Source organism: Telmatherina bonti (genome assembly GCF_933228915.1).
Source record: "Telmatherina bonti genome assembly, chromosome: 17".
Taxonomy (NCBI): Eukaryota; Metazoa; Chordata; class Actinopteri; order Atheriniformes; family Telmatherinidae; genus Telmatherina; species Telmatherina bonti.
Window position 1 is genome coordinate 28,533,550 of NC_136615.1, and position 12,998 is coordinate 28,546,547.

At 38.5% G+C, this 12,998-nt stretch overlaps 1 protein-coding gene across 1 annotated transcript; it reads left to right on the forward strand.

The window, feature by feature from the left end:
- Positions 1 to 4,923: 4,923 nt before the first annotated feature.
- LOC306768643 (glutamine synthetase-like) lies at positions 4,924 to 10,079 on the forward strand (the record flags this gene model as incomplete). The annotated part of the gene is made up of 6 exons (XM_079257052.1): positions 4,924 to 5,092; positions 7,144 to 7,305; positions 7,400 to 7,546; positions 7,890 to 8,017; positions 8,549 to 8,748; positions 9,773 to 10,079. The coding sequence occupies 6 exons, from the start codon at positions 4,924 to 4,926 to the stop codon at positions 10,077 to 10,079; spliced, it is 1,113 nt and encodes a 370-aa protein (XP_079113178.1).
- Between the last annotated feature and the right edge of the window lie 2,919 nt (positions 10,080 to 12,998).

Sequence of the window (12,998 nt, forward strand, 5' to 3'; positions counted from 1 at the left end):
CGGTGTGAAACGGGAAGCAGAAGTTCAAACTGCTGATGGGAGAAGCTGGAAAACGAAGACTGTGCATCTCCATCTAATGGTCTCTGTGGCTTATATGCTTTTAAAAAGTCTTTTCACTGTTGGAACTTTTCTGAATAATCCTTTAGCAGACTTTTAAAGTAAGGAGCGTCAGCCATTCCCTTTCATTTGTGTTGTCATTTATTTAGCATCAACCAGTTACTGTAAAGACTTTTTTTTGTATTCATGTTGTTTTCTTGTATAATTCTGTGTATATTAGTGTTATCGAATATCAAAGAAAAGTTCAAAGCCCTGGAAAATAAGTGAGAAATGAGTAATAAAGGAACAGGAAATGGTAAAGTAGTAATGATGTGAAACAACATGAAAAGGCTTGATCTTGTTTCTTAACAGAATCATTGGGCATTTAGCAGAATCATGCAGTTTGATGTAAAGTTTTACCAGTCTGCTAAATAAGTCTAATGCGAGTCAGCTGTGTTGCAGCAAGGAAACTCCTAAGACTGAGAGGACTATGGTCCTAGAGGACCGGAGTCGTCCACCCCTACTGTAGATGACTCTGAGAAACGTGACATTTTCAGCTAATAGCTCTCTGAGAATCACTTTATTGCTACAAAACTAAATTTAGCACAAAAAGAAAATAAATTTGTGTTTGGTTGAATATTTCTCTCCTTTAATGCTCTCAACTGGTGTTGTATTATATATCATTGGAAAGCCTGATTTGCTACATCTACAATGAGGTTTAACTTGCAAGATTTGCACTTCTGTGAAACGAGCAACTCAGCTGGATGTGTTCATGTAGTGTCCCCCAAAATCCTCTGCAATATTCTCCTGTTCGTGTTTTGTTGGAAGTTTCTGGGTGAATTGGGGGACAGTAATAAGGACAAACAATACATACTGGCCTTTTTTTTTTTTTTTTTACACTTTCCTCATTTTACACTGCCAGGGAAACTCAGTGTCATGTAGAGCAGTGGTCCTCAGAGACCACTGCCCTCCGGGTTTTAGAGGTGGTCAGACTTAACAGGCCGGACTCCAAAATGACTCATTAGCTCATTAGCAAAGAACTTGACAAGCAGTTAATTAATCTGCATCAGCTGTGCTGGAGGAACTAAAACATGCAGGGTAGTGATCCCTGAGGACCGGGATTGAGATACACTGATGAAGAGGATCCATATGCAGTCACAGTTCAATAACAGGATGATTCAAAGTGCTTTACAGAGACATGGAAACATTAGACAATAAGAAAAAAGAAAAAGCTTTCGATAAAAACAGTATTACTTAGATAAAAACAGCATCATGCTGAGCAGTGTCCTGCTGGTAACCTGCCTGGCTACATTTTGCTGTGGGATGCCATCCCATTCCTCAGCCAGGAGTTGTTGAAGGTCAACCAGTGTGGTCATGCTGGTTACTCTGTCCATTAGCATTCATTGTAGTTGAGGTCTGGACACAAAGCAAGTCATCCCATCTTCTGCACTCCCAAACTCTGGATCACCACTGGTTCCAGGGTCAGTCAGGCGCCATTAATGCACCTGTAAATGGCACACACCTGGCTGCATCTAAATCTCAAAACAAGATTAAATATCACTGGGAAAATATTAAATTTAACTTCATTGACAAGGTGTAGGCTTTCCAGTGACATATAATGCAACACCAAATGGTATAATTGAAAATAATAAACAAAGATCATTTTTTTCCTGTGATGGACTGGCAACCTGTCCAGGGTCGTAACCTACTTTTGCCCAGTGATTGCTGGGCAAAAGCAGGGCACGATCCTTAATTGGACTAAGAGGTTAAGAAAATGACAGAATGGATTTAATTTTCTTACTTTTATGGTAAGTTCATTATTTTATGTCTTTAAAACTGTGTCATCTTTTGCATGGTTCATAGATGAATCTATAAAGAAATACAAAATTATGTTTTTGTGACAGAAAGTTATGTTTTGTGTTTAGCTATAGCTAGCTAGCTAGTTATCTAGCTATCTAACTTGACAAGTAGTTAATTAATCTGCATCAGCTGTGCTGGAAGAACTAAAACATGCAGGGTAGTGATCCCTGAGGACCAGGACTGAGAAACACTGAAAACTAGCTAGCTAGCAAGCTATCTAGCTAACATCTAGCTAGCTAGCTAACATCTTCACTGTCATCAGTCAAGTTTACACCTGTAAAAAAACACAAAGGTAAGAAATGCTACAATGGCTTTCAAACTACTAGCCCATTTAAGATTTAAAGTCATATTCACAAAGATACTTTGTAACTTTGTCTTAAAAAAACAGTTAATCCGGAGTTAATGAAATTAAAAGGAGTGGGACTTGATTTAAAAAATTAATCTAATTGATTACAGGCTTTGTAATTAATTAATCTCGATTAATCACATTTTATTCGCATTATGAAATTATTTTCATTTAAATGGATTTCAAGTGATTATTAAATCAAGTAATAGTAAAAGATATTAATATAATAAACTCAAACTCTATTAATGTCTGGATAAATTAATTTAACATTGAAACAGTAAAAAAAATATATAGAAAACCTCCCTGGCAAAAACCAAACAGACCCAAAGTTAAAGTGTCATTTTAAATATTTAACCAACAGCTGCAGCTCTATGGAGAGAAATTTGTTTCTTCATTGTCCAATTAAATTAGTTAGATCTGGAACCAAAAATTATATTTAGAGTAAAAAAAAAAAAAAGTGAGAAACATTTTTTTCTTTTTGTAGCGATAGAAACAAATCAGGTTCCAATAAAAAAAAATATATATATATTTGAGAAAGCATACTTCTCCAACTTAAGTCAAAACTAATGTTTGTACATTAAAAATTACAACCATTGTGCATAAAAATAAGTCATCTTCTCTTTACAGTTAAAAACATTTGGTTACAAGTTATAAAGTTTTGTTTGCAAATCAGTCCTCTTTGCTCGCAAGTTCTAAAGTTTTGGTTGTGAATTTAACTGCATTATATGGGCAGGGCCTGCGCTGGTGAATGAGAGCGGAGTTTCTATTGGTTGGTTTCACCTGGCTCCGGCGCCAGCTACGCCTTCTGCGTTTCACCCGTTTCTTTCTTCCTGTCCTGTTTGCAGATAAAGTTGATAGCCTGTTGGTCTTGAAATCTACTAGCGTTATTATTGTAAATGTATGACTGGTTGTGGCCAACGATATGTTGTGCAATTGATAACTTTTAGGATAGATTTCAAGACTGACAGGCTATCAACTTACCTGCAAAATGTTTCTTCGCAGTTGCTGCACTTTCTGTTACTCACCAAGAGGTCTGATACCACCACAAAAAAGATGCTAGCCCTGTTGATGCTTGTTTTGTCTTTAAATAAACTCACCAAAGGGTCTGAAGCTATTTGAATATAGCGGAAGTAGTGTGTGCATCAGTGTAATCGGCATACCAAGAAACCTCGGACAAAGATTCTGCAATCAAATGCATTATTTAACGCGTTAATGTTTCTGTAAGTAATTCATCGTAATTAACACGTTTAAGTCCCACCCCTACTAAAAAGACAACCTGTATTTCAAGTTATACCATTAATACACTTTCCACCATTTCTGAGAATTTCTTTTCTGAGTCCACCATCTGTTTTAGCTATCTTTACTTTCTCATGGAAAATCAGAAGATGTAGTGAGATCTCTTCCAGAAAACATCTGTAAAAGTGAAACAGGAATTTAAGCCAGTTAAAAGTCTTGCAGGTTTAACTGGGAAACCAGTCACTTCTTTATGTTAAAAATAAACGTTGTTCAGTAACAGACTCCATCCATAATTAAAGCTAATATGTTCATTTGTTTTTCTTAGGAACCCCACATGGGTCTTGGTTACCTTGTTTATGTATTTGGCACTGTGTTCACATCATTCATCTACCCTCCCAATTGGGGGTAAATCCCATGTGCTCCTTTTTCTGTAGAAGTTGTTGAATTTCTGCCCCCCTGCCTGATCTCTGACCAGCTAATCTGATGGAAACTGACCATCCAAGCAGCTTCTTGTCTCTTAATTGTGTTCAGTGAGCTGGTTAGTCTCTCTGCTCAGCAAACAGTGAGCCAATCACCATCAGCAGATGGCCTCAGCAGCACAGGTAGGAGCTCATTATTACCTCCCCAAGGAATTGAACGTTGCCTCAGCAGTTTGTCGGGTTTGGGTGTCAACAACCTGATTGTTCACGTTCTAGTTAAATGCTGCCAACAGGTTCAAGATCATCACTCTCACCGCTGTCCGACACACATTTGACTTGACTTGAAGCTGCAGGTGACACAGTAAGTCCATTTAATTAAAGTTATTGGGAGATTAAAAATATTGTGATGGAGCTTTTAGTCTTTCTTGAGCTTTACTGCTCAAGTCACCTGAACTAACCAGTAAATATGGTCTGAAATCTGTCATTTCAATCAGGCAGTGTTGCTTTAAATATTCAGAAGTTAAAATAGAAAGAAGGAGAGACACGTGTATTGAGCTTTCATTGTTCAATTTACAGTCATATGACTACAACTGTACAATAGATAGATACACAGAGGTGACATTACTATCCATAATAAATAGTCAAGTCTCAGACACAAGACATCCTCTGTTAGATCACTTTGTTCTTTTTATTTTCTAAAGGAAAAACTATCAGATGGGGCTATTTCTGTTCCATATTTCATGTTTCATCTTTCAGCTGCATCTGGCATAAATTAACATTTTGGTCCACAATGACAAAAATCCGTGCACCTAATTATTCCAGCTGGGGCATTTGTGAGGCTCAACAGTTGATATGAATAAGGAAACACAGAGGGAGCTGATGATTATGCGGACTGACTGCAGTCAGGAATCAGATTAAATGAAGGCAAATGCCTGGAACATTAAGGTTAAAATGTCACAGGAGGTAACAGAAACGTCATCTGATAAAAAAAAAACAACTCTCGAACACCTCTGGCTCCAGGTGAACATGGCATCACTGTCGCTCAGCTCTCGTCTCAGCAAGGTCGTACGGCAGCAGTACATGAGCCTGCCTCAGGGAAACAAGTGTCAGGTCACCTACATCTGGATTGACGGCACCGGAGAGGGTCTTCGGTGCAAGACAAGAACTCTGGATGCAGAACCGACAAGCATCTCAGGTAAAAGTCTTTGCAACAGAAGGGGATGTGTACTGCCGGAGGAAAAACCTTGATATTTTTGTATTCAATTTTTTTTTTTTTTTTTTTTTTTTTACCATTTTAACTGTGTGGCTTGACTTTGTGTTTACATATAGAAACAGTAAGTAAAAAAAAAAACATCCAATTCAGATATTTAAAGTTCAAATGAATGACATGCATCTGTCTACTTCATGGAAATCCAGTTAGAATTGAAATAAAACAAATTTATGATATGGTCCACTATAATAATGGTGTTAACCAAAGGAATGTCTATAATTTAACCCTAGAAAACCAAACTTGTCATAACTGATATATACAATTTCTGAGACAATTTGCATCACTCTATAGTTTAAACTTTATTTTACATTTTACTTTTTAATATGGTCTTCTGCCCCCTGGGGGACACCAGAAAGCAGAAGATTACGCTACAATAATTTTGACCTATCACATGGTAAGAAATGGTGACAATACAAAAAAAAAAAACTTTTTTCCTCATTTTTTTTAAAGAACCAAATAAAGACTTAGATTTTAGAAACTGGAGTTTTCTGCCCATTGGTTCCAATTTTGGGCTTTAAAGGGCAAAGGAGAAAAAACTCCCTTTTAACAGGAAGGAAAACTTCCAGCTGAACCAGACTTGGAATATTGAAATAGAGAAGATGGAAGAGAAGGGTCAACACCTGATACCTTATATATTAAATCCCAAATCTTAAAGTAAATGGATAAATAATATTGATTAGTCTCTCTGAAGGTCCTTTACATCTCTATACAGTGCAGTTCTCCATCAAATTCTCCCAACACCTTAAAGTGAATGTTGATACATCTGTTTGTTGATTTTGAACAAAGCTTAATTAAGGCTGAAGTTTAAAGGTCTGATGATAAAAGCTTTGCTTCTTGCTGCAAGTTTGGTCTGTACATAGCATGCTTAAAGGGGTGCTATTATGGTATTTGGAGTTTTCTGAGCTTTCTACAGTGTTACAGTGTTGAATCCTCATCAGACATGTGAACGGCACTGTTTTTTATCACCTAAACGCATGTTTGAGTTTGAGTTTGAGTTCCAGCACGCTCTCCTTTTGGTTTCCATGGCAACAAAAAACGCCTCGTTTTAGAGAGTTTTTTCTACTTGGAAATCCTTGTGACGTCCCGGGGGATAAGGTTCGGTGATTGGTTACCTTCTACTGGTTAACAAGGGCATGTACAAATACATCAGGCGGGTGGAAAACGTGGGATAAAGTTATTTCCAACGATGACTGGTGAGTTTACCAAAGAGAGACATCCTGCTGCATTCGTTGCTGTGGGTTGCTGTTTTCCACTTCCTTTTCAGGCTCTGATTCAGGTTCCAACATGTAGGGCTGTATTCTATGTGTTGACATTGTATTTTGTTTTTTATTGAGTCCATATTAGCCTAATCCTTCTGTTTATGAGATGTTACAATGACGGCGAAAGGAGGTGCGGTGCGTGCTCCCGATGTAGTGCAGTGGCGGGAGGCGGGGCTTAACGCGGAAGAGTCTCAATCCACTCGTTTTGCCCGCAGGCTGATCTGACAGCCTACGGAGAGGGTCGGTCTGAAGTAAATAAAGCGATTTGTGACAATAACTCGATCAATCCCAGCCCTTCTGGTCTCAGAAATAAAAATAAATTAGCCTGAAATGCACATAATAGTTCCACTTTAAACTACATTGTGAATATGAAGATACTACCAGAGGATGTTTTGTTACATTTAAATACTAGAAAAGCAGTCAATTAGTACCTCTATAACCCATATAATCATATTTTATATCACCTTTTTTAAATTTATACATCGTAAGACACAAAAAGTTTGTAGATTCCTATGAAGTTGCCACATGACACTTTATTTTCCCTCCTCAACTGACCTGACGAGAACAGAGAGAAATGTGTGGAACAGCATGTACATTACAGGAAACTGCGTCAGTAACCTCTGTGTCAATGAGTCTGGCACGTTTCTGATGCAGATCATGTTACAGATCCACTTTGTGACTTCAGAGATGTCTTAATCTTAACCTGTTTCCCATCAGATATTCCCGAGTGGAACTTCGATGGCTCGAGCACCTACCAGGCCGAGGGCTCCAACAGCGACATGTTCCTCATTCCCGTGTGCATGTTCAGAGATCCATTCACCCTCGACCCCAACAAGCTGGTCCTCTGCGAGGTCCTCATATACAACCGCTTGCCTGCTGGTATATTCTTTCACTTTCTGTTCAAGGTTTTTTGGTATGCTGTTCGGTGAGGTCTGGAAAAACGAGCCGTGCGGCTTTTTGTCTCTGCTTTTAGAAACAAACTGCAGAGCGAGCTGCAACAAAGTGATGGAGGAGGTCAAAGAACACCGCTTGTGGTTTGGCATGGAACAGGAGTACACACTTTTAGGAATAGATGGCCATCCTTTTAGCTGGCCCCCAAACGGTTACCCAGCACCCCAAGGTGGGCCATCTTATACTTTTCTTTCCTTTAACAGGGGTGTCCAACTCCGGTCCTCAAGGGCCACAATTCTGTAGGTTTTCCATCGATCCCTGCTCAAACACACCTGATTACATTTAATCAGTCATTGTGTAAAACTTTATAAGCTGCTGGATCCATTCAAGGAAAGATACAATGTAGGGATACATGGAAAACCTGCAGGACAGCAGCACTCGAAGACCGACTTTGGACACCCCCGCACTAAATAGTGTACAAGCTTCAACTGCCTTGAGAATTGATATATAGCACTATTTACACAGGTTTTGCATGTACTATGTTTTACTGGCTTGCTTGCCTCTGCTTTAAGGTCCTTATTACTGTGGTGTGGGGGCAGACAAGGCATATGGACGAGACATAGTGGAGTGCCACTACAAAGCCTGCCTCTATGCTGGGGTCAAAATCTGTGGCACCAATGCTGAAGTTATGCCATCTCAGGTAGATATGATTTATCCATATAAATCATAATTATAAGGGTTTGGTGATAAGTATAATAAGTATGAATGAATGTAGAGTAAACAAATTGATATTGTGAATAGAGGTGTACTTGAAGATTTGTATTATAGAAAGTTGTATATATAAGTTGATATCCAATTATAAATTAGCATATTTTTTGTATTTTTGTAAATGAATAGTTTGATAGGATGTTATATGGATTGACATTACATGCATGCATTTACTTGTGTAAAAATGGATGTAAAGAAATGATTTTGAAGATGTAAATACTTTGTATTCCAGGATTGTACTGAAATATTGATTTGCTGTGTAACTTTTTACAAGTTTTTGTTTTGATATAATTGTGCCAGACCCCAGGAAGAATAGCTGTAGCTTGCTACAGCTAATGGAGATCCTTAATAAACTAATAATAACTAACTAATAGTGTCCCACCAGTGCGCTGTGAGAGGAAGCATCCCTCATGTTGACACTCTCTGATCAGACTGAATTCATGCTTTTGTCCTCTAAACTCAGTGGGAGTTTCAGGTGGGCCCCTGTGAAGGTATCGAGATGGGCGACCATCTGTGGATCGCTCGCTTCCTCTTGTACCGTGTGTGTGAAGATTTCGGGGTGGTGGTAACACTGGACCCCAAACCAAAAGAAGGAAACTGGAACGGCGCTGGTTGTCACACTAACGTCAGTACCGAGCAGATGAGGGACGAAGGCGGACTGCAGTGAGTAAAGCTCAGAAAAGGGGGGGTTGTACCTGGTCTCCTTAGGCAGATCCACAGTTTTATAGTTTTTACTGAAAATCCTACATCATCCTCTGGTGATCACCCTTGGCTGATTAAAGAGCCTAGTTTATCATTTAACAAACGAGATGTTTTTAAATGGTTGCTGTCTTCATGCTATAGAAATGTTCATCAGATAATAAAGACAGGATGGTCTTTATGTTTCCAAATGCCACTCAAGGACTCAGGTTCCCATCAAACCAAAAAAGATTTTTCTATTCTTAAAGTCAGTAAACAAATAGCAGGATTTATTCAACTACTTCATGGAAAACTAGACGTATTATTCTCAGTTTTGGTTGATAATATACAGGAAACATACGATCTGAGCTCCTTTCTGCTGGAGTGGTCTGAAATGTGATCGTTTGATTAAAGTCAGACAATGTTTTTAGCCACTGTAGGATGTTTAAAGTGGTTCATTGCTGTAGGATTTGGGCATCTATATTGCTAGAATATTCTGCATTTGTCAGATTTGTTGCATCAGGCACCATCTAGTCTGTCAAGATTTTGTCTAGCTTTAGCACTTATCATCACACTCCCACCTCTGTGCTTCACTGTCAGGACTGTGCATTTAGTGTGACAGTCCTCGGCACGTTTCTTGCACACTCTGACAGTGAGTTGTGTCCCCCGTACAGACAGCCACTACACAAATCTAAATCTATACCGGCTGTATTAAATATGATTGAGGTGAGGCCACTGTAGCTCAAATTACTCAACAACAGCTTCATACAGTGCCTGTTGATTTCTGCTTTATCGCATTAAATCAGACAATGAGTCTTTCAGTCTTCCTGCATCATGAAGACTTAAAGATAACGAATTTTCTCTCTGCCGTGTTTTTCTTTGGTGAAGCCAATACACAGACATGCAGAATTAAAAATCTCAAACTCAGAAAGATCTGATGTCACACATCAAAATGCCTTCGTTCAGGCACAAACTAATCCAGACGCGTCTTTTTCTCCTCTGGTAACAGGTACATCAAGGAAGCCATCGACAAACTGAGCAAAAAACACAAAAAGCACATCAGCATGTACGACCCACGTGGAGGCAAAGACAATGTGAGGCGTCTAACAGGTCTGCACGAAACTTCAAGCATCAACGACTTCAGTGCCGGAGTGGCTAACCGAGGGGCCAGCATCCGCATCCCACGGCAGGTGGGCCAGGAGGAGAAAGGCTACTTCGAGGACCGCCGGCCCTCAGCAAACTGCGACCCATACACAGTGACGAAGGCCATTGCACACACCTTTTTGCTTGGGTCAGAAGAAGAAGAAGAGAGCTAAAAGCAGAAAAACAACCATGTGTTGGTGTGGATGGATTGGTGGGCCCAGGGCTTCAGAAACCTCTGACGCGATAGTTAACACTCCTGTAGACTGTTTAATAAAAGAACACAAGACAAAAAGATGCAAAATTACTCAAAACATCTGTGAAAGAGATCATAAATAAATAAATAGTAGCAAAAAGACCAGACAGAGAGTGAAAAGAGAAATGCTAAATGAACCACTTCTTTTTCAGCATTGAGTACACCCTCTTCTAAACCCCCTGTGAAGCTGTTTTCACAGTTACAAACATCTGTACACATGTGTCTACGTTTCCCAGCAGCTTAGCTAAGGTTAGCGATGCCACGCTGGTGCAGTCAGGGCCGTTTATAGCTTTGTGGGGGCCCTGGGCAAGATGTTGTTTAGGGGCCTCTAGTTTGTCAAACTGTGATGAAGAGATTCCTCACCATTTAGATGGTCAACTAAGATCCCACCATCTACTACAGTTTTTGACCAAAACAGCCTCCAGGTAAACGTAAAGATCTTTAAGCTGAGCCAGTCAGCAAGTTAAACTGTTTTGGTTTTTTTTAATTATGCTAAAATATTTCTTATAATGACATATAATAAAGACATAAGGTAGCTACAATATAAATACATGTAGAAATGAATTTGATACTAACATGTTTGATTGTTTATTGATGCATTTGGATTTATCTTTCTATTTTTATCTGTTCAAATAACAAATTATTATTCAACCTTACTTATGAAATGTAATACCACACGATCTGCTTTCAATATTTCGCTGGTTATTGCAGCCGTATGTTGAACAAAATATGGGAATACTTGCTGGCTTTTTCTTGATCACGGTTGACTCTATCTTTTTCATATTTATTATTTTATTAATAGAGAGATATAGTTGTACAAACAATGGAACATGAACAAAAACAGAAAGTAAAATAAGAGACCCACATAAAACTCACCACTGCAAACTATCGCTCATGAATTGGCAGTGTTGGGAGCCGGACGTGAACTGCCGATCATCGGGTTAAAGATATACAGCATTACCACCCAAACCACTATCAATTCAAATACAATAACCTAACTTTGCTATAAAATAAAGGAGCAGACACTGCTTACTATTGCAGTTTATTTTATTTAGGCCAATGTTTATTGTTAAGCCCATAAGGAGAGGCTGAAGAGACTGCTTTGGAGCCTCCTGGTTGCTTGGGTGCTCTAGGCATCTGCCTAGTCCGCCTATAGCAAGAAACGGCTCTGGGTGCAGTTCGTCATCAGCTGCGTTAACTTTAGCCTGAACACTGACATAATAAAGAAATATGTATATATGTCTATGAGCCCTAACCCTAGTCTGTGTACCAGTATGGGTTTGGTCATTTCATAACTCCTGCTTAGTAACTAAGAGCAGAAATTATGTTAAATAAATTAATATGATGGATATGATGGATGGATTTTAATGGATGGATGGAAATATGATGGATTTTGGGGGTAAACTTCATGTCACCTTACACATCACTTTTTCTAAAACAGTATTTTTCTTTGCCAATTTTTTTTGTTTTGCTTTTTTCAAGGGTGAAAATTTGAGACCCACTTCTTGAGTGACCACTACACCACTTGTCCCAGACATGTCTGAAGCCTCCTGTTTGTTGTATATGTTATCATAGAGGAACACATTATGTAAAGAGTTTATCTGAAGAGGACAAAACGAGTTCAGCAGACTAAATTTATTTGTGTGTTCCTCAGAAATGGGACTAAAAGAAAAGAGTATTTATTACACCAGCACTGACACATGGTGAACCCGGCATGTGCTGCTAGTTTTAATTGTGGATAGACTAGAGTTTAAATGCAAACTGTGACACATTGAAGCATTTATCATGGTCTGTTCTTACATGTGTGTTTTGGGACAACTACCTCCAGAGCAAACATGTTTATGATTTTTCTCAAACAATTCTTATTTATAAGACATTAACAAATAACAAATTAGAAAAAAAGACACTATGATAGTTGTAAAAAGGGAACACAGCAGGAAATATCTCCTCTTGCTGGGAGTGCTGGGCAAGATGGCAGCATGACATGCTGAAAGTTTTACATAAAAACGGAAATGTGTGTCTTATTTTAAATAACATAGAGGCTAAAAACAACATCTAAGTCCAACACATTTCTCCTCCCACTAAATGATCTACTTTTTTTCAGAGCATTATCTTTAGCTTGAAGTTGTTTCCTGCTTACAAAGAACACATGAAAAGAACACAAAAAGTACATCTAAGTCTGAGTGAATTTGGTTTAATTTCTCACCCAAAGTGTCCCTGCAAAGTCAAAAATTAAACCAACAACCGTCTGAGTGATGGACACTTGTAGGAGCCCAGACTAGCCATGCTTGAATGTAATAATATTTTCAAAAACTGTCATAAAACAAAAATTTTGTTAAACTTCAGGAAACCAGTCGTCAGGAAGGGAACAGAATAATTACCTCAACTTACTGCTACAGGTTCTGACCAATCACAGCAACTAGCAATCAGATCACAAACACGAAGCACAAAAGATTCAGGCTGTAAAATGTCAATGAAAACAGAATGCAAAAGTTTGCTAATCTCATAAACCTATATTTTATTACAACAGAACATAAAAAACATCCATCCATTCATTCATTTTCTTAACCGCTTGGCTGAATTAAGGGCTGCAGGGAAGCTGGAGCCTATCCCAGCAATCATTTAACGAGAAGCAGGGTAAACCCTGGAAAGATCGCCAACTGGGAACTTACCAGATGTTAAAACTGAGACATTTTTACCATTTAATAGAAAATACTAGCTCATTTTTAATTTTATGATGGCAACATATCTCCAAAAAGTTGGAACAGAGGAAACAAAAGGCTGGAAAAGTAAACTGAAGAAATTAAAAACCACTAATTAGGTAATAACATCAGGTCAG